This window comes from Taeniopygia guttata, chromosome 2 (genome assembly GCF_048771995.1).
Source record: "Taeniopygia guttata chromosome 2, bTaeGut7.mat, whole genome shotgun sequence".
NCBI classification, from domain to species: Eukaryota; Metazoa; Chordata; class Aves; order Passeriformes; family Estrildidae; genus Taeniopygia; species Taeniopygia guttata.
Genome location: NC_133026.1, coordinates 59408350 through 59431441, shown reverse-complemented (window position 1 = coordinate 59431441; position 23092 = coordinate 59408350). Strand labels below are relative to the sequence as shown.

General features: G+C 40.1%; 2 protein-coding genes across 5 annotated transcripts in view; one reads left to right on the top strand and one right to left on the bottom strand.

Annotated features, from left to right (window-relative positions):
* Nucleotides 1-1463: 1463 nt before the first annotated feature.
* C2H5orf22 (chromosome 2 C5orf22 homolog) lies at nucleotides 1464-13665 on the bottom strand. 2 transcript variants are annotated; one of them, XM_002197285.6, is made up of 9 exons: nucleotides 13506-13665; nucleotides 10985-11130; nucleotides 9069-9218; nucleotides 6657-7113; nucleotides 5995-6057; nucleotides 4869-4990; nucleotides 3904-3970; nucleotides 3164-3303; nucleotides 1464-1950 (listed from the first exon to the last, which is right to left on the bottom strand). In XM_002197285.6, exons 1-9 carry the CDS (start codon nucleotides 13608-13610, stop codon nucleotides 1818-1820), a joined length of 1383 nt encoding a protein of 460 aa, XP_002197321.5. In that variant the 5' UTR covers nucleotides 13611-13665; the 3' UTR covers nucleotides 1464-1817. The 2 variants fall into 2 exon arrangements, with proteins under 2 accessions (XP_002197321.5, XP_072780169.1); XM_072924068.1 differs by lacking the exon at nucleotides 13506-13665 and having other exon boundaries at nucleotides 10974-11113.
* The window catches only part of DROSHA (drosha ribonuclease III), a 71906-nt gene continuing 62455 nt past the window's right edge, over nucleotides 13642-23092 (top strand). The window contains exons 1-6 of one of the 3 annotated variants that reach the window (XM_072924067.1): nucleotides 13643-13725; nucleotides 15243-15338; nucleotides 16486-17343; nucleotides 20461-20553; nucleotides 21458-21689; nucleotides 22226-22367. In XM_072924067.1, coding sequence (XP_072780168.1) covers nucleotides 16493-17343; nucleotides 20461-20553; nucleotides 21458-21689; nucleotides 22226-22367 — 1318 coding nt within the window. In that variant the 5' untranslated portion in view covers nucleotides 13643-13725; nucleotides 15243-15338; nucleotides 16486-16492. Of the gene's footprint in view, nucleotides 13726-15242; nucleotides 15363-16485; nucleotides 17344-20460; nucleotides 20554-21457; nucleotides 21690-22225; nucleotides 22368-23092 lie in introns of all 3 variants that reach the window. The other 2 variants (XM_030265385.4, XM_030265386.4) reach the window with 2 other exon arrangements.

The window sequence follows — 23092 nt, the reverse complement described above, 5'->3', positions numbered from 1 at the left end:
CATCTGGTTAATAAATAAGCCATATAGGGCAAAAGCAAGAAATAAGACACCTGTTTCTGGCTTGGCTTGATTACTTTTCACCAAAGTTAAAAACAAGCTTGCAAATGTCCTTAATGTAGGAATTAATGTCTTTGTTATTATGAGAGACTGGCATTTTCTGGCATAACAGACTGTATTAGTCAGAGATTTCAGATGATAACAATTTGACATTCATAAACAAAAACTATTGCTTGAAAGGAAGATTTGTTAATTAACCTGCATAACAAATAGTCAATTCAGGATGTTACTTTGACTCTGCAAAGCCGTGGTGAACATGTGTGCATGAACCAACATAGGCAGGCACAGGAACAACAAGACCAGCAGCATCCAGGCAGAGATACAGGCACTGTTGGGTTTGGTCCATACTAAAGGTTCTCCCACTTAGATCCCTCAGCCCTGGCTGTCAGGCAGTGTTTTGCCCTCCCTTGCCCAGGCTTTCCCCAAGGAAAACAGGCTCTCACCAGCCCAGCCAGGAGGATCTTTAACTTAAAAAAAAACCAAAAAAATCTTTATACAAGCAGCACATAATCTGATTGCACTTCATTGCTGAATGTGATGTATAGCTGTTTATAATTTACGAAGTATTAAGGATATTGGCTCCAAGGCTCCTTGTGACAGACATGTCACAAAACCAAAAATAAAATGGATCCATGGTCATGGAATTTATTCTACTAGAACAAATATTTTAAAGCAACAATGCATTTACAATCTATACTATAGTCATTTATACCAACAGCAGAAGTAATAAAAAACTTTAGAAGTACACAAAGTCTCTGTAAAGCAAAGAGTAAAGTTAGCAAATGAACTCCGTTATTTGAGAAGAAATTACAAGCGAAATTTATTTGTAATATAACACAATATTCTAGGTAGCATTTTCTTTCCTGTTTCAGTCTCATTCCAAATAAATCCTGTGGGGTTTTTTCCTCTGTAAGTGCCAATCTTCTCTATATTGATTTCTAAAATAAGTTGTTCTAAAGATGTTATTCCCTAAATAGCAACACCAAAATGGGTGAAAACCTGTTACAGAATGTTTTGCTGCTGACTTCAGTGAAGACAAATCTTTGTTTCTGAAGAAGCTATCAATTCCTTACAGGATTTAAAACATAAAAGCATGCACATGCACACATACATTTTATCCTCAAAATAATGTAAAAGTAAAAATACCAAGCTCAATGTCTATATATTAGGGATATTATCTAAGTCCCCCATAAAATACTCTAAGGCAAAATACATAAATGATATTCTGTGTATGGGGTATGAGCTGCTCTAGAGAAATGAGAGGGTCATCTCAGCACAACAGATAGGAAACATCACTACATAGACCAACAGCTTTAAGGGCATTTTTAAGACCAGCTTTTAAAAGACCTAATACAACTGAGGAGCAAATCTGTTACCAAACTACAAAAAAACATATATAACAGAAAACCATTTTAATAATTTTTTATTTATTTATTTTTATTTACAGACACAAAGAAATGGGACAAACCCCCTTAATTGATAGACAAAAGGTCATTTTTCTTGCACCAATTTTAAGAAACAAGACAGTAAAAATAAGAATTACAGCACTAATCTGAACAAAGCCCAACAGGTAACAGTCAGTTCAGATGCAGCCAATGACGTGGAGAAAGCAATACAACTCAAACCCTAGCTGGGTCAGCTTGGCTTCTAGTGCCACCTGCTGAAATAACAGCAGTCTTCCCCTTGCAATCACAGATAACGAACAATTTATATTAATCCTCAGCATTAGACAGCAACACAAAAAAAAAAAAAAAGAAAGGTCATGAAGAAGATGAAGTGCTTGAGTAATCCAAGTGCACATCCAGTGAGCCATACACTGAACGTAGCAATTCGAGAACCTTCTCTTGAATGATATCAACCTGCTCTGAAGGGCAGTAGTCATCCAAACTTGATCTGTTAAAAAAAAAATAAAGGAAGCATGAGAATACAGATATCACAACCATAACCACACTGTGTATTCCTGCAATGCTCTGTGGCTAGGCTGAAACTTCTTTCAAACTGTGGCAAGTTTTGCCTCCCAGTATCCCTTTGAAGCATAGTACTGTGCTTCATTCGTATCACTGTATTTTAAGTTTAATAGAAAGTCTGCAGCAGATCAGGAACACAATCTAATCTTTCCTGTTCTACTCTCTTCCTGAATCTGGCACAGAACACACTGGCAGTCAAAGTTCAAGCAAAGGATCTAATTAAAAGACACATGAAAACTTTAGATTGAAAAATTGAAATCCTACTGGTAAAACAGGCAGGAAAACTTGGAAAAAATCTTCAAAATACCTGGCATATAGCATTTTTTACAGTATCTATTAATGAACTTCAAATCGGTATTCATAAAAACTGACTTCCTGAATTTTTTTATCTAAGATCTACAGAGATGATTCTGGTTTCTCCATAGCAGTGGATAATAACCCTGCAATTGGCTGAGGGAATAGAGTTTTCTTTTATTGCAGGCATTAGCCATACTAGTTCTTGTTGCCAAAACCAGTTTCATATCAGCTTCTGCTATTGTTGCTGGCGCTTTAAGAGCACAATTAGTATTTCTGACTGATTAAGTTGCAATAATTTGTCAAGGGGCACACTGTGACCTTCAAATTAGATTTTTTTTGGCCAGTTCTTTGGTTCTCCCAGGTACCTGGCCCCAAATGCCCTTCTGTTATTCTAAATAAAACCCTTATAGTCCTGGAATCCTAATTTTTACCCTGTAATAAAGTTTTACTAGAGCTTTGATGAATATAAACACTTTTCAATCTACTAGATGAAAACTTGTTCCAGCAAAAGTTAAAAGTTTCACTGAAATAAAGAAATCCTATCTGCAGTACAATAAACCCTTGAGCAAGAGAGTAAGGAAGGTGGGATTTCAGCCCAAGCTAGCTTTGCTCTAATTAGCTCAAGTAACACAAGTAGAGATGTATGAACTGCAGTGACATATATCAATCCCAACATAGATATCTAAGGCCTCATCACAGCCTTGATATAACCTGTGCTGAAGCACTGTAAGGCTTCCACTTTAACAGAGCTTAAGACAGAACTAGTGCTATACTGACAGGATCACTTAGCTTCATAAGCATAGTCTGGACATTTTAAAGTGAAAGGATCTGCACGGTCTTACCGAGCAATTGTCACTAGTGTGGGCTTGGGCAGATCTGTCAGTAGAACTTTAATGGATTGTATGAAGCCTTCGATCTCGTCTTCAGTGCTAACATGGTGAGGAAGCTCCACATAATCACAGGTCAGACCAGCCTGATGGACCTGTGGGTAGATTAGAGAGAGATTTAATTTCTGTTGATAAATTATAGATGCAGCTTATGCATGTAGAAAGTCTTTAGGATACCATCCCTAGCCCATCAGGTAACTTGCACCTCTTCAGACAGAGGGGGTTTTCCCCCAGCTTGCTCTTTAAACAAGTAAAATTCTGGAGGTTGTATGGATTATTTTGCTATCTCCAGTACCCTGTACGTCTTCTTATGAATTCAGAATATGCTGCAGTCCTTGAAGATGACATAGCCCTGATACATTATAAACAGGTACCTTATTTTAAGTTCTACAAAGGAGATCAAAAGACTAGTGAAATGTAGCCTCCATTCACAGGATGCCAGCCCAAGACATTATAGTACTGGAAGATCACACTAAAGTTGCCTAAATAAAGTCTCTGACAAGCAGACTAGAATTTTAGCAGCTTTGAAAGGAAAAGCTGGTTTAAGTAATAAGACATAAAACCTGAGGAAAATTACCAAAATTGCACAAAGTCCTGAATCAAGAAGCAAGTCTGAAAGGAAGTATGACTCTCCCTCCCTGTCAAAGATATGCCTTTGACATCTGTCTGCTTTTTTCTTCCTCTTTGTCACCTACCATTTCATAGTCTGGGCTTTCCATCCTGGTTTTCAAACTGTGAACTAGTTGAACAAGTGGCTTCATTCTGGAGTTGAAACAAAACCAAAATTTGTTACAAACAGTTATAAACATTTATATACCTTAAATGGTTAGGAAAAAAAATGGTGAGGAAAAAAGAGGGAAGTAGAAATTATGGCCTAGGATTTGAAAAGGAAATTTGCTCTTCTATGTCATCTTGCATCTGCGGAAATGGAAATTATCAGTATTATTGTACTGTTTCACCAGGGTTTTCTTATAAAGTCCCTATATTCATACCTGCCTCTGGCAGGTGAATGAGAAACCCCATCCTCATATCTTTTATGGCAGATTTGCAGAGAAGCTGTTATAGCTCAAAAGTCACATGAACTTTACACGAAATCCTTCTTGTCACTGTTACAGAGGTCATACAGTAACTGCTGCATTTGATGTGGAAAACGAATGATTTTCCTATCAAGGAAAAGCTCAGACGTTCCCTGTCTCTTTTAATCTGAAAACTCTTCATGTGAAAACATCTAGTTTAAAAGCAGAATGATGCAGTTCAGATGTTTAGTGGAGACTGCTGCTCACAGTTCCATCAATTTCCATTTTTCAAAAGAAAGCAGAACCTTTGGGAGCACCAAACAACTGCTTCTCCATGTTCTCCTTGGTTTGTTGCCTTTTTTGAGAGCTGTGCTACACATCGATGACCAAGGTTTTAGTCACCAAATATGCCTCCATCCATAGACAACAAAACTTGCATGAAAATGTACAAGACTGTGCTTCCAAAGCTTACAGTAGTGCTGAAGACAGCAGACTGCTTTTCCTTTGGTTTTGTCTCCTTTTCCTCTAGAACTAAAGAAAAAAGTGTGTACTTGCACAGATCCTATCCTTTTCTGTTATCAAAGTGCTGAACTAACCAGTCTCAGACTTCTATTTGTAATTTAGGCCTTTTAGAAATCTCCTACCCAGGATATGAAGCCCATTTCTGTAGGGTTTCTTCATCATCACTGTCACACAAATCTGCAAATGCTGCTTCCAGATCTTCCAGCTGATGAACACGGTTTTCAACACAATCCAACAAGTGTTCCTTTGAATAAGCATATATAAAAGTATGTTAAGAAAAAAAAAAAGGTAGGAACATCATGACTTATCCTATTATTTAAATTCTGTAATGATTGATCTACTGGAAGTGGGGAAATCGGAAACAACCAATTTATAACTGCAGCACATCTTTTCAAGAGGATCATAACAAATGCCTGCAGAAACTATTATACCTTCAGAATAAATCACCTCACTTTATTCTGATTTTCCCACTACAAATTTAAAAAAGCCACCTTTTAAGTATGTACCAGTTTTTATTCCTGATTTACTAAGAAATATAAAAATCAATCTGCCAATATTCAACATATCTTTCTTTATTCACATATATTAAATAGGTTTCATTTATTTGTGACAATTAAATGTGTTGAATCTATTTGTATTAGTGTTCAGATGAAATTATGAAAGCCTGTATTTCCATGTTTCAGAAGCACACAGCACATAAAATGAAAAGTACATTACAGTACTTTTTTGCAGTAGTTAAAGTATGGCATATAACAATGTAATACCACATCTGAACAAAAAGATAAAATATCAATTACACATTCATCACAGCTCTGACTATCAAGAAAGAGCAATAAGGGAAGGAATGGGAGAACCTGGAGGAAGGAATTAAAAAAATAAAAAAGAATTAGCCACTAAAAAACCAAAAAATAAACAGCCCACCAAACCTAAGCCCTGTTAAGCCATAAAAAGAACAAGTTTGCTGGTGACTTACTAGGTTTTCATTCCTTCCATGCCAATTACCATTTTGTTTACAGAAACAAATTTTCACACTCATACTAAGTATTTATGCAATTCACATGTTTAATCAAAACATTTAATAGATTAAAAAATTTCTAAGATGCTGCTGATTATTTTTGGCTGCATAACTTAATGTGAGACCACTTCATTAAGCACCTTTGATAGGTTCCTTCCTGTTGTCGTAACTCATTTTCATTGAGTAAATAAAAAGAATCATTCCTTCATACGTTCCACAAGGAAGCATCATACCTCTGTTGCATTTTTATGTGGCTTCTTGAAATTGTACAACTCTTGCAAAAGCTCATATTCTGTCTTTGAAAAAGAAAAAAAAAGAGGAAGAAAATTACTCTTCAAATGAGAAACCTAATCCCCAAAGCTTTCAAAAAAAGATCATTTCCCTACTCTAGTATGGCAGACAATAATGAGCATAACAGCCTCTCATCAGGACAAGCTACCACTCTTTGGATAATCAACACTACTGTGCCTTTTGAAAGGCAATCTCCTGATACCATCTTGTATTTCTAAGCCCAAGTTACAGAGGTAAAAATGACACAGGCTCTCATATCTTGCTGTGGGTATTTGGAAGGTAACCTCTGGAAACCCAAGCACAGCTTTTATGTCCCAAGCAACAAGTAGAAGTTGAGTATACCCCTGAGTTTGAATGTACACTCAATATTGATACCAAGTGTAAGAAACTCCCCAGATTTGGTGGTTGTAATTCTTTACCACATAGACTCCCTTAGAAATATTTCTTTAAAATGGAAATATCTCTTTAAAGTATTACCATTAATCATTAACCATGGTCAGCTATTCTGCTAATTTAGCTTAGATGAGAGTTTCTCCATAGACATAAATACTAAGGCTGGAACTCTTTTGTGAGTGGTACAAGGCTACTCAATTTCCATACTTACCTGTGTGTACATTTCTTTAAATGGATTTTTAACTGAAAAAAAATCTAAGTCGATGTCCAAAACATATGCATCTCCTTTCTGCAGTACTTGGCAGACATCTTTAGCAATGTCCCTTATTGGGCATTCACTGTTTTTGAAGCTTGAAGCTGAGCCCTCTGCCAAAGTTTCTGCCCCATTTAAGGCACCTGAATTTTGTATTTCCTTTTCCTTCACACTCGGGATGTTGTGATCAAAATCACCAGGAGCCAGTGAAGAGGCAGAAGTGGCACTTGCTGTGTCATCCGTATTTAGCTTCAGTCTTTTAGCAGGTGTTACTTTGCCATTTCCTTCACGGCTGTTTGATGATTGAGTAGGATTGATGAGAATGACGTGCAAATTTAAAGGCTTCTGGTTTTCTAGCTGATCAGCAGGAACATAAAGACCATCACTTAAGAAGTAATTATCTGTGCCTGTAACCCTACAATTGACAATAACTCCCAGTTAATACACACCTTAGCAAAGAGCTTAGGAAAAAAGCATTTTATACTTTAGAGATCCAGAGAAGAATGAATAGATGTTTGATGGTTAATGAAAGCAATAAAATTGTGTAGAAAAAAATTATTTCTTTTAATTCTCAGGTTTAAATTATATTAAAGTTTCTTCTGCTTCTTTATTGTGGAATATATTAAAATTCACTTTATATTTCTTATGATAACCCTACAAGGTTTTTATGGATAAGGAAAAGATAATGCATTATGTCCAGTAAGATTAATTTGAAGTTGAATTTCATTTTCAAGACAACATCCAGAATTGACAAGATAATATCAATACTATGGCACATAAGACTGCAAATCTATGGATATTTTGCCTTGGTTTATAATTTTCTAGGAAAAATTATTACAGTTGGGTTTGAGAAGTGCCCTGAGATGCATAAATATTGGCTTAGTGAAAGTACAATATTATGAATTCATAAGTAAAATTTAACTTTTTTTACCCCAACAGATTCCCTAAGTGATAAACATGGTAACTAGAGGATAACTAACTATCAATTAAATCCACTTTAAAAAACCCAAAAAACAACTAACCAACCAAAAGCAACACTAAAACTTCTACTTACAGTGCAAATTTAAAGAACAGAATTTTCAACCTGTATTGTAGTACTTTAAGCCTTAAGAATCATAAACTCAAATAACAAATAAGATTAAGAAGTGTGAACTTCTGCTCACTTGTGGTATGGCCTCATTGGAATACAGGGTATCACCATCAATCAACCACAAAGACAAATTATTTCCTAAGCAGGAGAAATTTGAATGTCAGTTCCCCAGCATCTTGTGGCTGGATTACCCTCAGTTTGTCAAGGGGAGAGGCTGAATTACAACCCCATCTTGTTGACAAGGCAATCACAGCACATCTTCCCAGAAATTCTGCAGGGTTCACCATGAGCTCATAGTACCTTAGTGTCCACTAATGAAAAGGCTGTATCTATTGCCTATCCATCTCTTGTCATCAAAACTTTTAGGACATTTGCATTTATGAGGACTCTTTCCCTTTCTTCCTTCATGGCTTTGGTAAGCCTAGAACCCGAAGAAAATGTACCCAAATGTCTTCAAAAGGAAGTCTGAAATGCTGTTCTCATGCCTGCTAAGGCCACCAGTGAAAGAGTTATTCAACCATCGTGAATTATTCCTATATACTGGCTAAATTATTAAATGCAACAGAAAGCACTAGCTTTTTTTAAAAAAATCATTTAGGTTCCCTTTAGGCTTCAGATTCAGAATTGTAGAGCTTTAAATGTTTTATTTAAGGTGGTAAAACAAAGCATTTCTCCGCTGTTTTCTGTTAAACTTGCTTCAAAATATTCATTTTGCTATGCTCACAAGAGACATGATTTGCAAATATCCCCTAAAGCTGCACAAAATCGCAACACTGTGAATATGGTGAATGCAAAATTATTATGGACTGCATCCTGCAGAATGGTGAGGAGCTCTGATTTGAACTTGAATCACAGAATAATTAAGATTCAAAGAGACAACTGGAAGTCTCTAGTCAATCATCTGATCAATGCAGAACTGACTTCAAAGCTAGGTGAGGCTGCTCAGGTGAATTGTCCTTTATCAAACGATGGAGAATTCACTACCTGAGTGCCTGTTTCAGTACTTAACTAAATTAACTTCAAAAATCAAACAAACAAAAAAACTCCAAACAAACAAAAAAACCAACCCCACACTAGAAAAACAGTCATGCCTGATACCAAGTAACAATTTTACTAGTTAGAACAAAGACTAAATTGATACAAGTATAACTGCATTAGGTTCTAAGGAAATTATAAATACAAATTAAATGCTCATCTTTATCCAAGAAAACAAAAAAATTCCAATGAAAATCTATAGAGATGGCTTTTATATTACTAATATATGTCAGCAGACAATTCACCTGATGGTTGTTGTTGATACATCTTTCCCAATTAGAAAACTGTGTTTCCCTTCTGAGATCTGCTGAGCCCAGGGAGGGTGAAGCCACACGACTTGAGAAATATGGCCAGCATAAACAGCAGGCATAATCCAGTTTTCAATACTTAATTCACTGTAATCAGTAGAGAAAGACACAAGACAAATATAAATGGTCAAGAACACCACAAACATCTCCCACAACTTGAAGGCCCCCATGCAAATAATCTAAAACTAGTACTCCATGTAAGAGTAAAGAAAGAAAGAGAGGGAAATCTTTATTCCTAAGACAAACCAATAAGGTCTGTAGTAGGTATACAAAAGTTCAGATATAGAGTGGAATTGGCTTCACTCTTAGCATGGCACTTTGATTATAAACTACTCAGGGGTGGACTTGGCAGTGTTAGGTTAATGGTTGGACTCAATAACCTTAGAGGCCTTTTCAACATCACTGACTCTGTGATTCTATGCCCTTTATCTCTTGATACATCAGACAGAGGAGAGTGCAAGGAACATCATCAACATTGTTGCAAATAACTTCAAACTGACCTCATGATTGTGTTTTATTGTAAACTTCTCCAAGTGTATTTTTAATGTCATCCCAGTAATTAGAGTGAGTCAATCCACATCCACAGGATCAGCATCTTTCCTCATTATCAAGACCCTATTTTTTTTAGGTGTATGATGCCAACTGTATCCTGGCCTGCAGCAAAAGAAGTGTGATGAGCAGGTCACAGGAGGGGATTGTGCTCTTGTGAAACCACACACCTGGAATGCTGCATCCAGCCCTGGGCTCCCCACATAACAATTACATGGACCTGTTCAAGCAGGTCCAGAGACGGCCACAAAGATTATCATAGGGCTGGAATACCTTTCCTATGAGGACAGGTTGAGAGAGTTGGGGTTGGCACAGAACCTTACAGTACCTTCCAATACCTCAAAAGGGACTACAAGAAAGCTGGATAGGGACCTCTTACAAGGGTATGCAGTGATAGGACAAGGGCTTAAACTGAAAGAGTGTGTGTTTAGATCATATATTAGGAAGAAATTCTTCACGGTGAGTGTGGTGAGACACACCACGTGGGCTGTCCAAGCCGTTGTAGGTGACCCATGGTCAGAAGTGTTCAAGGCCAAGTGGGATGGGGACTTGAGCAACCTGGTCTAGTGGCAAGTGTCCCTGCCCATAGAAGGGAAGTTGGAACTAGATGATCTTTAAAGTTCCTTCCAACCCAAAGCATTCCATGATTTTGTGATAGAGTCCACAAAACCTTTTAGTCACCCAATAAAGAGAACAAAATATTGACTATGGCTAAGGTGATTCAAGTACACCAAATGCATCAGCTTGTAATTGCTGTAAATCACCATAATATAGAAGCAAACAGTATTTTAAAACGGGAAGAGCAAGACAGTAGCAGAGCTTATAGTGGCTTATTACCTACTTACATTGATGGTGGGGGAAATAGTGGTCTTTATGATTGTGATAGGATCATCTTGTTCTACTTCACATATTCAGCATGCCAACAAAAGATGTGCTATTTCAACCTCATAGTCAGTTTTTCAGTGTGAAGAGAGAAAGACTGTTCTGTAACTACAGCTTTTCAGACAAAGCATGCACAGTGCTTTCCTGCTACTCAGAGGAACCACTTGGGTTAATACCATCATACACTGTTAAGCCAATACACAAAGCAAAGTCATACATCTTAAATTGCTTGATATGCAATGTAACTTTTGCCATTGAAAAATAAAGTTTCAGCAAAAGTGAAAAGACAGAAGATGCAACTTGAATGTGACTTATATCTCTTTTGTTCATCCCTCCTAGGCAGTCATAGCAATAATCACTGTGAATCAAAGGCAGCAAGAATTAGACTTAAAGTCTACTCTGATGCAGTACCCAGGACTTGCCTAAAAAGAGCTTCTTTGTCAAATACGGTGTCTGCAGGCATATTCACAGGAATGAGAAGGTCTGGATGGGAATCAAGATGTACAAAACTGATGTTACTGGCAGGAAGATGCTTTGAACCAATGGCACGATAGATGAAAGGCAGCACCTAAAGCAACATGAATAAAAACATTTTAATGATAGTCAGTGAGCTGAAAAATGAACAGCTTTACTAGCAAAACCACCAGTATCACTTTTATTCCTTTGGAATTTGATTAGAGGGAGGATGAGACAGAAAACAATACAGAGGGAAAATAACTCCCGTGGCAAGACAACTCATGAACAGTAATCATTATAAGCCCAAGTGTTCCAGATGAGAAACTGCTGAAAAGTCACAGCCTTACACCCTTTTTCCTTCTTTATAGGAAATCTTGTCTGCAGTAGCTCTTCTCACTAGCCATTCAACTCTATTCCTTGAGGGTTTTTTTTTCCATTTACAGCTAAGACTCAGGAATGCCTTTCCTCTTCTGCAGATCATTGCCCTTGTAATTCTTTTCCCATGCTATAAAGCTTTCTCACCCTGCACTGGTGCTATGGAGATAAAAACAGTTTGCTCCTTATGTTTTATAAGTTAACTGATATAGATTGAAAACTGACCCCCACCATGATTTAAACTTCAGCTGACCATTAAAACTATTCCTCTTGAAGAATTAATTCCTAATCCCTCCATGACTGCTTGCAATAGAGACTACCTTTCTTAACTGCCCAACTTTATTCTCTGCTGAAGTTCTTCACTCAGAAGTGTGAAAAACAGGAGATGAGACAACTCACCAATTTACAGGAATAGCAAACCACTGAACTGCAATAATATGGGGTGGTAAAAATGAGAAAACTGATGGCTGATTCCCCTTGGAGCTCACAGAGGCTCTTCCACAGTTAGAGGGCATCAACTGCCTTGGCTACCAGAGCAAATCCAACAAGGATTGTGAATCACAGCCCTATTATACAGGGATGTGAAGACTGTAAGAAGCAACAAAAATTATATGTGACCTCTGCATTACAACAGCAACTGAGCTACTTTTTTGGCATAAAACTGATTAAGATGACAAACCCTGCATACTGCATAGGCATAGCCGTAAAACATATGTATATTATTGCAATAATAGATAAAACAAGATTAAAAACAACATGGGTTTCCTGATCCGTGGCTTTTACTTCTTTGTAACAAAGAAGCAATCTGGCCTACCAAATAACATACAGTATTTTCAATTAAAATTGAAGCTTCACCTCAGGTAAGTGGAACTACTGGTTGCAACAGACAGGAGAGACTAAGCTCTCTAACCTTGCAAATTCTCCTGATTTGGATTAAGAACAAAATTTCCTTCATGACAGCTGTTAATATTAATCAGTGCATGATGCAGCTACTGACAACTTGCTCTGGAGGAACATCACTAACAGCAAGGCTGATGTCAAAATTTCTGTGAAGTTCTTCCACTTTGGGACAAAAAGCCATTATGTTTTATGCAAGATAGACCAATTCATCCACACTCCTATACTGAAAACGTTTTAAATTAAAGTATTAATAGAACTTTAAGCTGATTGAAAACAGAAATATAGACCAAATGAAAGAAGGATCATTACGAGGCATTATCTCAGAATTCCTACCACACTGTCCTTGGCTACCACGAAAAATCATATTCAGTGAGTCTTAGCAAAAATGAATGGCATTAAACTACTTACAAATTTGTAACATTATTGTCTTTAATACACTTTACGACTAATATTTTCTCTTTGCAAATAACCAAGTAAAAAATCTGTTATTTTAGGATTAAAACCTCAGTTTATGCTATTATAAAAAAAAACCATGAGAAACCAGAAACAGCAGTTCTAAAGCAATTCCTTCTTCACTCCCTTTTTCAATGACTCCACAAAAAAAGGGCAAAGCTCCAGATTTTTAATATTCCTCATCAAGTGGGAGTCAATCTACTAGATGGGATGGGATTATATTTATTTATACTCTGCTGACATGGCATATACTGGGAAGGGTTGAGTTTCCAAGCACCCCACTAATAGCCAGCAAACTACAACAACAGTGTAATGTAGGTATTATCTCCTTTAAACCACGCCAATTGGTGTGGTTCAATTAGAAAAGAAGAAAGAGTAGTCAGCAATAATTGCTTTAAAAAATGCCAAAATGCGATCATGGCAATAAGTAGCTCAGTCGCTGAATCGGGAAGGAAAATCAGGCCCCCTGGGCGCTGAAGTTCATTGATGTTTCAGGGCGGAAGGGAAGGCAGCTTTGGGGTTTGTGCGCGGCTGCGGAGGGGAGGGCCGCTCCCCAGGAAGCGCCCGGAGAAGCCGCACACATGACGGGAAAGCATCTCCGGGGAGGCCGCCGGTGACCGCACCGGCCACTTCTCTTCTTTTCCTCCTGCCCCACTGAGCATCCGCGCCGCGGAGAAACACCAACACACACACAGACAGGATCAGAAACCCTCCCCATGGCAGTCCCCATCCCCCGGCAGCCCAGCGCGGGGCACTCACGTCCTGGTGGTCCTCCACCACCCACACGGGCAGGGCCGGGTAGCACCGCCGGGAGGCCCCGCAGGGCCGGGCGGCCCCGCCGAGCCCCGGCTCCGCTCCGCTCATGCCGCCGCTCCCCTCGCGCGGGCGGCGCTTCCGCCCGCAGCACCTCCCATCGTTTTCCTGTTCCGGAGCCGGGCGCTGCGGGCGGCGCTGGCCTCGGCGGCGGCGAGGGCTCCAGGTGGGCTCGGCGTGCCAGGCGGGCTCGGCGTGCCAGGCTGCCCGCGGAGCGGCGGCGGGGCCGCCTCTGGGCCGCTCCGCCTGCTCGTGGAGCTCCGCAGGGGTCGCGGCCGCGGCGGGCGGGGCGCAGGTCCCGGGGTCGGGAGCGCGGCGGCTCCGCGGGGCTGGCGGGGCCGGGCTGGCGCGGGGAGCGGGGAGCAGGGCCCGGCAGGGACGGCTCTGCGGCTCCGTGCCCCCGTTCCCCGGGCCGGCGGGAGGCGCCGGTGGGCTGAGGCCGGTGGTACTGGGTGGGTCAGGTCGGAAGGAACCACAGTGGGTTGTCTGGTCAGTCTTGCTGCTCCTGCAGGGTCATCCCAGAGCACATGGCACAGGATTGCGTCCGGACAGTTCTTGGGTATCTCCAGTGAGGGAGACTCCAGAGCCTCTCTGTGGAATCCGTTCAGTGCGCAGGCATCCGCACAGTTAAAGAAGTTCTTCCTCATGTTCAGATGGAACTTCCTGTGCATCAGTTTCTGTCCATTCACTCTTGTGCCTGTTGCACGGCACTGCCGAGAAAAGCCTGCATCCAGCCTTTTTTTACCCTCTCTTAGACACTTACAGTCATTGATGATGTCTCCTCTCAGTGCTCTTTTCTCGATGTGTCAATGCCCTGTTGCTCTCAGTTTATTCAGTGTTTTTTGGGGGACCAGTGCTGCTTAAGAATGCAATGGCTCCTATCGGTGCAATAAAATTCCTCTTTAGGTGACAGGGGAAGGGGAGTTTACCCTTTTTTGTGTTTTTGAAGTTTAATGTGACTTTCTTTTGCAGCAGAGGGAGTTTTAAAATAGTTTGGGCATGTAAAATAGTTCTGTGTCTTTTTGAATGTTTTTTTCCAGTTGTGATTCTGGGCATCCTGAAGGACTGAAATTAAAGTAGTAGATCAAGAGCAGTTCTCTGGCATCGGGAAGGTTTGAGAGCTGATAAACAAAACCAGTTTTTTTGAATGCTGTGACATGTTAGAAAGAAACACACCTAAAGACAAGGCACTGTGGTACAGCCTGTTCAAGTAAAATGTGTATGTGAGTGTTAGCAAAGTCTAAAACAGTCTTCTATTACAAGCCTGAGTTGTGTAAGAGCACAGTAGGAGAACCAAAGCAAAATTAATTCAGCATCTGATGGCTTATAGTCAGTAATATCAAAAGGGTATGCTATTGCCAGGCAAAATGGATGTTGACTTTGTTTTTTTCTCCCCTGGTTGTGATTTTTTTTTTTTTTTTTTGAGAGCCCTTACAATATTGGAGGGTACTGAGCAGGTGCAGGTTGACTGGAAGGAACATGTGGCTTTATACCATCATGGCTGCTATCTCCTCAAAGTGTGGGATTCTCACTCATATTGGCCCTTGGTTGTTTTGGAGAGGGAATACCACCAGCAATTCCAGTGGCTTCCACTAAGCCCTGCATGTGTAAGAGGGTCCTCTTGATTCCTTGTCTTTGATATCAGTCCTTTGGCCCTGTGTTTCTTTTCCTTTCTCCCTCCAGTTCACCAGAAGCTGTCTACTTTCTCTCAGCAAGTGCTACATCTTTTACTGCAGTGTCACCAGAAAGTGGCTGAGAGCAGTGCTCTGAGCAGTCCAGGTTGGCCATGTTGCACTGTAGCAGGTGGGAGAATATTCTGTGCATGTGTATTCTTCAGCATCAGCAAAGCCTCCGTGAAAGGGAGGCTTTGTGTCCTTTTTCTGGTGATCTTTCCAATTGTGTGTGTCTCCCCTTTCTTTCTCACTTCCCCTTACGGAAAACAGGATTTGACTTCTGGAAGTGCTTAGATCATTTTTTTCACCTCTCCTTCCATTCCAGCCATAAATTTTCTTAAGTGTTTTTTCCCCTTTTTTCAGGTTTTGAAACTTAACATTGCAATTAAAAAATCAATTTAAACTTCAATGAAGCACAGTGCTTTCATTTATAAATGTTAATGCTTTAAATACATGCCTAGTTTAGAGCAACACTTAAGCCTACTTTAAGCAGTGATGGTTTCTCAAGGGTAACAGGGTCAAGAAGGCAGTTGAGGGATTTATTTGGAATCATTTATTTCAATGAAAATTAAGGAATAGCACAGTCTGCATGATTTTTTTTTTCATAACCTGCTAGATGTGTAACCTGTTTTTCCACAAAAATACATGTACCTCACTTAAAACAGTTTGAAGGGTCTGTTGAATTCAGTCTTTAGTACACTGGGGACTCAATAGTAAGCTAGTATTTAATTTTAAATTTACGTGATTTGTTTGGCCAGGAGGCATCCAAAGATGTGTTAGTCAAGTCATTCTGCCCAAAGTTTAGAATTGTGTTCTAGAGAGAACTTCTTTTATAACTTCGGATAACCACTGCAGTTATTAATAATGAGCGATTTCTTTGGTGTGGGGTATCCAAAGGTTTTATATCAAAGTGTCGAAGTACTAGTGGAGGTGCTTGTATCCTTGACCTGTCATCATAACAATAATTTGTTGAAATTACATTGCCCTAACTCGTAAAGCATGATCCAGCTTGTGTTCTGGCTTGAAGACAGTAAGTGCTTTCATGGATTAGAGGCTTGAAGGAATCAAAAGGGGCATAAATGGCCCGCACTAAAGGTCTGAGGAGCACAAAGCTCCCAGTGAAAGTGGATATCATTTATTGCTTCTGTTAAAGGAAACTGCAGTTTCAGCACTTCAGGAGTAGCTCCTGCAGATGCACTAAAGACATCTTACAAAAACTGTGTGACACTGGATTTTTATTTTCCTCAATAAAGGTGAGCCATGTCTTTCCATTCTGGGCGAGGATGTCCCCGTGGCCAGGGGGGACCAGGAGCAAGGACTTCAACACAGACCTACCGCCCTCAGAACCTCCGGCAGCTCCACCCACAGCAGCCCTCCGTGCAGTACCAGTATGAGCAGCAAACTGCCCCTCCAACAACCTACTCCAACCCTCCAGCCACCGGTTACATGCCTCCCAGGCCAGACTTTGTGCCCTATCCTCCTCCAGTGCCCCCTTCCACACAAAATCCCATCAGCCAGTGTCCCATGAGGCCACCATTTCCAAACCACCAGATGAGGCAGAGCTTCCCAGTGCCTCCATGTTTCCCACCCACTCCTCCACCAGTGCCAAACCCTAGCAACACTCCCGTGCCAGGAACACCTGCTGGACAGAGCACCTTTCCTTACATGATGCCTCCCCCCACAGTACCACACCCTCCCCCACCGCCAGTCATGCCGCAGCAAGTCAGCTACCAGCCCGTGTACTCGGCAGGATACTCGCAGCAGTCGTTCCCACCGCCCAGCTTCAGCAGCTACCAGCACAGCTCCGGCTCCTTCCCGAGCAGCACTGCCGGCAGCAGCGCCAGCAGCAGCCACTTCAGGCACACGGGGCAGTACCAGGGAGAGAAGTCCCAAAGCGACCGGCGCTCCCCTGACAGGAGCAAGCACTACGATGAGCACCGGCACCGCGAGCACGGGCACATTCACGGCGACAGGCATCGCTCCGCTAACCACGGGGATCGTCGCGATCGGGGCCGCAGTCCGGACAGGAGGAGGCAGGAAAGCAGTCGGCACCGGACAGATTATGAGAGAGGAAGGATATCGCCTCACCACAGAAGTTACGAGCGAAACAGGTAACAGTTTATCTGCCTGCAGGGGGAGAGATGTCATCATCATGGCCCATAGCGTGTGTTTGCATCAATGTTCTTCCCTTACCCTTGTTTGTGCCTCTAGCTTGGGAAGTAGCCACTAGTCAGGTCTCATGGAAAAAGTTACTCTTTAGACACCTTTCAGGTACACTGTTTTGCCTCACAGTTGTGAGCTGGCAGACTTGTTGCTCTTTGTCCACAGAGATAGTTTTTCAAGCAACTGTTCTTTGCATCCCATTGAGTGGATTGTTGAGTAGCGCTCAACATATTTACCTTAGAAATGAATACACCTTAGAAATGTGGCAGGAAAATAGAGTTGGCACTGTAAGACTAGAAAGTTGAGTCTTACAAACCATTAAGCCTCAGCACTTCAAATTTCTAGATTTAGGTACCAGAGTTAGGGTGCCAGGTGTTACTGTTACTTTCTTTCAGTAAGCCTTGGATTAGTGGGGATTACTGACTTGGTGAGGTTTATAGTCTGATAGGGGTCCATAGCTAATGTATCGGTTTCTTTGCCCCACATTGGGCTCCTCTCTGGGGGTTCCCCTATCAGGGGGAAACCCTCCCGGAGCAGTTCTGTGTCAGGAAAAGGAGATGCACAGGACTTTTTCGATCTTCAGCTTCTTGTTTATTGTTACCTTATCAAAAGTTTTGCATGCTCTCTATACCAGACTCTGCGTGCTGAAAAAGCACTGCAAAAATGGCCAACAATCTCTTGTTACAAGGTTTTTAAAGACTAAACTGTCCAATTAAGAAATGACACTTAAATTATTTTCCCTTTTAACCCAATAACTGATCCTTCGAAGTCTGCAATGAGGGCTTTCCTGCCCAATTATGAGACATCACCCAAACCCATGAAGAAGGAAGAAGAAGGCGAAGAAGAACAACCTTCCTCTGCCCTAAAAACTCCATCTTGTTCTCATCTACAACATACTAAAATTCCAAAACCTAAATTTCTCACCCAAGTGACATGCCATACTACTCTCTATAATCTATTTCACACTTTTGTGGATTCTAGTCTGTCTTGAAGTCTTGGAAGCTTTCTCCGTGAATGAGGGCCAAAGTCAGTGCTTCTCTGCGAGTCAGGTCCCCTCAGAGCAGAGAGAGAAATATTCCCTGTGCCCTGGGTTCCCACACTAATACTTGCAGTAAGGTGTTTTGGTGAAGAGCTTGTTGTGTTCGGGGTGAAGACCTCAGCAAGCCAACCTCAAGAGAGGACTGAGGTGAAAATGAGCGTGGGTCAGTTGTAGACTTCACTGATGTCATTCAGTGTGTGCACTACTTCTTTTGGGATTTATCATGAGATGTCTGTCCCTCTTCTTCATGGACAAAAATAGCTTGGAAATTATGGGCTGACCTGATGTAATTTGCTGTGGCGTGTTTTAGAGCAAGCCATCATCAGTTAAATCTTACTCATGTCTTAGATTTCTTCTGTTTGTAGCTCTTTATGTGTCTAATGAGCTTTGCCAAAATATTCAAAGAGCTACTGGAAAGTTAAATATTTATCAGAGTTCCTGGATCACATGCTCTTAATTTTAAAAACTCAGAATTTTTTCATACCACGTGTGGAGTATGTATTTACACATAAAGTCTGTGCAAATGAAGCCTCTTTGATTTAGATATGCAGAGACATAATTACAGAATCTTAGACAGCTGCATTCAAAAAAACAACCCAAACCTCACACTCAGTAGGTTTACTTTGATTTTCAAAACAGGGTTTTCCTAAAACTGAATACAAATGGCATTAAGGCACTGGCCTTTTCTGTTTAACATGCTTGTGGAGTTTTCTCCTTTTTTATACATAATTTCAAGCTTCAGTTTTAAGTTTTGAAAATGCATGTTTTCAGTAACTTCTTTCTCAAACACTTTGGATTGCTGCTTTTGACCATCACCTTCCAGATCTACTTGATAATGTATCTACTTATTTTGATTCAGAACTGTTTGACAGACTTGGGGTTGATTTTTTTTTTTTTTGTGCAGCATCTGTCTCCCAGGCATATGAGATGTCATGAAGTATGCTCTCTCTGAAGACTGAAATCCATGAACAAGGCACCAACAAAGAAGGATAAACTGAGCTGGGAAAAAAACAATAGATAAATTATGCAAACATTTTGCTTTGTAAATTTGCATTATTTGGTATTATGAGCACAGAAACAAACATACATACATATATATATATGCAGAATGAGTGAAAATTATTTATGAACATATATATATATGTTCATAAATAATTTTCACTCATTCTGTTAACCCACCAAGCCACTTGAGGTGGCCGTTTATAATTTCTAGTGTATCAGCAGACTAGAAGTTATAACAGATGCACAATGACTTGCCAGCTGTTAGCAGAGTATGAAAGCTGCCTGTGTGATTTTTCCTGCCTAATAATTACAGTAATTTCATAGAATCATTTAGGTTGGAAAACATCCTTAAGATCATCAAGTCCAACCTGCAACCTAATGCTGCTAACTCCTCCACTTAATTGTGTCCTTAAGTGCCACATCTACATCTCTTTAAAGTGCCTTCAGGGATGATGATACCACCACTTTCCTGGGCAACCTATTCCATTACTCGATAACCCTTTGGGTGGAGAAATTTTTCCTGCTATCCAAATAAAATATCCCCTAGTGCAACTTGAGGCTGTTTCCTTTCATTCTGTTGCTTATTACCTGGCAGAAGAGGCCTACCCCCATCTGGCTATGCACCCCTTTCAGGCAGTTGTGGAGAGCAACAAGGTCTCCCCTGAGCCTTCTTTTCTCCAGAGGATACAACCCCAGCTCCCTCAGCTGCTTTGCCATTCGTGACTGAAGAAGAGGAAAAACGATAATAAATCCTGTGGGGAATTCATAGATGTTACCTCTGCATGGTGTGATTTACCCCTAGTGTTGAGATAGATGGCTTTGTGACAAAGGGGGAGGACATGGACTCTTGACTGCTTTTTGCAAGTTTCTTGAAGGTCAATGTTAAGAACATCCAGGTTTTTAGCAGTCAGCATGTGGGTGTCATTTTGCATAACATGATCTTAGGCTGCTTTTGTGTTCCTTTCAGGTGTACAATGTATGAAATGCCAGATTTCTCATTTAATTTATTTTTTGAATTTTCAAGGGAGCGGGAGAGGGAGAGGCATCGGCACCGTGACAGCAGAAGATCACCATCACCAGACAGATCCTACAAAAAGGATTACAAGAGAGCAGGAAGGTGAGGAAGGCTGCATATGATTTCATGAGCATTTGAGGCTCTGTTTATCCACTCACGTGAGGTGTTGTGTATGCATGTGAAGTCCAGAAAAAATGAGTGTCTTAAATTTATAATCATTTACTGATACATGCAAATACCAGTTATCTCAAGACCTTGTAGAGTTAGAAACAAAGAATAATCTCTGGAGAGAGAGTTTCTGTGTCCTAAAGACTTTCTCTTTAAGTCTTCTAGTCTGTAAAGTACCAAAATTGTTTAAAGTCGCTCTATCATTATATTATATTTTAGAAACTTTTCTTATATTGCTGTTCCTTTCTGAACGCTAGTTGCAAATATTGCAACATTATTGGTTTTGTAGGCAGAAGAGATTAAAGAAAAAGTAAGTAGTTTCCTTACTCCTCTTTCATAAGCATTACTCTTGTGATGCACCTTGTGTTGTTCAAAGGTGCGTTAGAGTAACAGAAATGTTGGTTCTGTATAATCCTTTTAATAAAACTCAGGTTCTTTTGTCATACCGATAGTTTGTGGGCTGTGCTCTGAAACTTCTCATTGTATCTTGTAGTTTTGACTGATGTGATTTAGTTTTTACCAATGAGCTCCTAACTTAAAATATGCCTAGAATGCAAGTAAAAATTTTCATTTAAACTGACATGTATTTTTTATTTTAATTGTTGAATATGACTTAAAATAAAAAGCACATCGAATTTTAAGTCGTTTTTATAGTAGTTCAAAACTACAAATTACTTTTGTACTCTTTATGGTGCAAGAGTAAAAAACTTTAAAAGCTAGAAAGGCAACTGGATTTTGCTGCAATTTATATGATAGTATGACTTATTGATCTGAAGCAAACTGGTTTTCATTTTAAAATAATAAAGAGAATTGCTTTTGTTTGCTTTCTCCCACTAAGCCGGTCTCCAAGCAGAGAAAGAAAGAGAACGCGGTGGGAGGAGGACAGAGAAAGGTGGTCTGAAAACCAGAGCTCCAGTAAAGAGAAAAATTATACTGCTGTCAAAGACAAAGAATCAGAAGAGAATGCATCAGAAAAAAATGAAGAGGAAGATGAAGAATTGCTTAAGCCAGTCTGGGTTCGCTGTACCCATTCTGAAAGCTATTATTCCAATGACCCTATGGATCAAGTGGTATGTCAGTGAGAACCCCTAAATGACTGCAGACAGTCCTTTATAATATGAACCCTTCAGCAGGATCATCATTTTGTGTCATTTAATTCTTCTCTCTTCCCAGTCATCTCAGTCTTTTAACCCTCGTAGGGGCTTCATTTGTTGTTATTCTCTGTTTTCATAATTTCCTTCTGTCTCTTAGCATTCAGATAAGTGGTACATGGAAAAGGTGTACTTTTTTTTGTGTCTTCAGGAGGGAAAGATGTATTTTTTCCCTGTTATACACTGTGTTTAACCTGTGAGCAAAGATGCCTTAAGCACCTGCAAACTTGGAGAACTGCAATACCAGCAAATGAAACAATTTCTCTGCTAGTTCACCTGGTGAAGAAATGTAGTAATATGCTAAAGCTTTTTTAGGTATTCCCATGTTTCACTGAAAGATCTGTCTTTCTCACCTTTTTGGTTTTTTTTCATGAAATGCTGGTAGGTGTTGACTTCTTGTGCTATTTTAAGACTGTCCTTTTTTTATTCTGTTATTTTAATTTTTTTATTAATAGGGGGACTCTACTGTGGTAGGAACAAGCAAGCTCCGGGATCTGTATGAAAAGTTTGACGAGGAGTTAGGAAAGCGACAGGCAAAGGCCAAAGCAGCCAGGCCACCATGGGAGCCACCAAAAACCAAGCTGGATGAAGATTTAGGTAGGCTGAAATGGTGACAAAGCTCTGAAATGAAATAAACTGTAGTTAACCTGTTTTGGCAGTTTTTTGTATTTAATAATGTTGGTAAGTCTTTTTTTAAATCCTTCCTTTGTATTTCATATCCATAGGAGTTTTACTGTAGCTTTTGATGGAAGTAGGGCTAAATTCTTTACCCAGAAAGCCTAGGGGGAAATAGAGAGCATCAAGCACTACCAAATGTTAGTTTCTTCCATGGGATAAAACACCCTGAGCATGATCAGATAGTCCAGAGAATGGCACATGAGAGGCTTTGAGGAGCTCCTGGTCTTATATTTCTAAAGAGCAAGCAAGAATAGTGGTGATAGACTCAGTGCTGTAAAAACAACCATCTGAGTTTTTCTTCAGTATTTTTCTTGTGCAGCTCTGCTTAGTATGATCAGACATCTGCAAAAGTATCAGTTTTCATAACATACATTATCTGTATTATCTTGTCCCACCCATATGGATCTTCTGACAGTGAAATATATCCAGCAGCATCAAGTACTGGGGAAATACTGGTTGAATTAACAGGGCAGAGGTTTTTATAGCAATTTGTCTACTCAGAAGTCAGTGAAGGCTGTTTTTCTTGGTTTCCTTTGTGAAAACTGGTGTTCTTTTCATACTTCCAGCATTTCAGTGTTTCATAGTGCGTTTTTTAGTCAGTTGCTTTAGTTCAAGAAATTTGTAGCCATATCACAGTAATTTAG

Coding starts and splice junctions, on each gene's coding strand:
- C2H5orf22 (XM_002197285.6), bottom strand. CDS start 13,610: ATGAGCGGAGCGGAGCCGGGGCTCGGCGGGGCCGCCCGGCCCTGCGGG. Junction 11,131..13,505: donor TGGTGGAGGACCACCAGGAC/GTGAGTGCCCCG, acceptor ATGTTGCTTTAG/GTGCTGCCTTTCATCTATCG. Junction 1,951..3,163: donor ACACTAGTGACAATTGCTCG/GTAAGACCGTGC, acceptor TTTTTTTAACAG/ATCAAGTTTGGATGACTACT.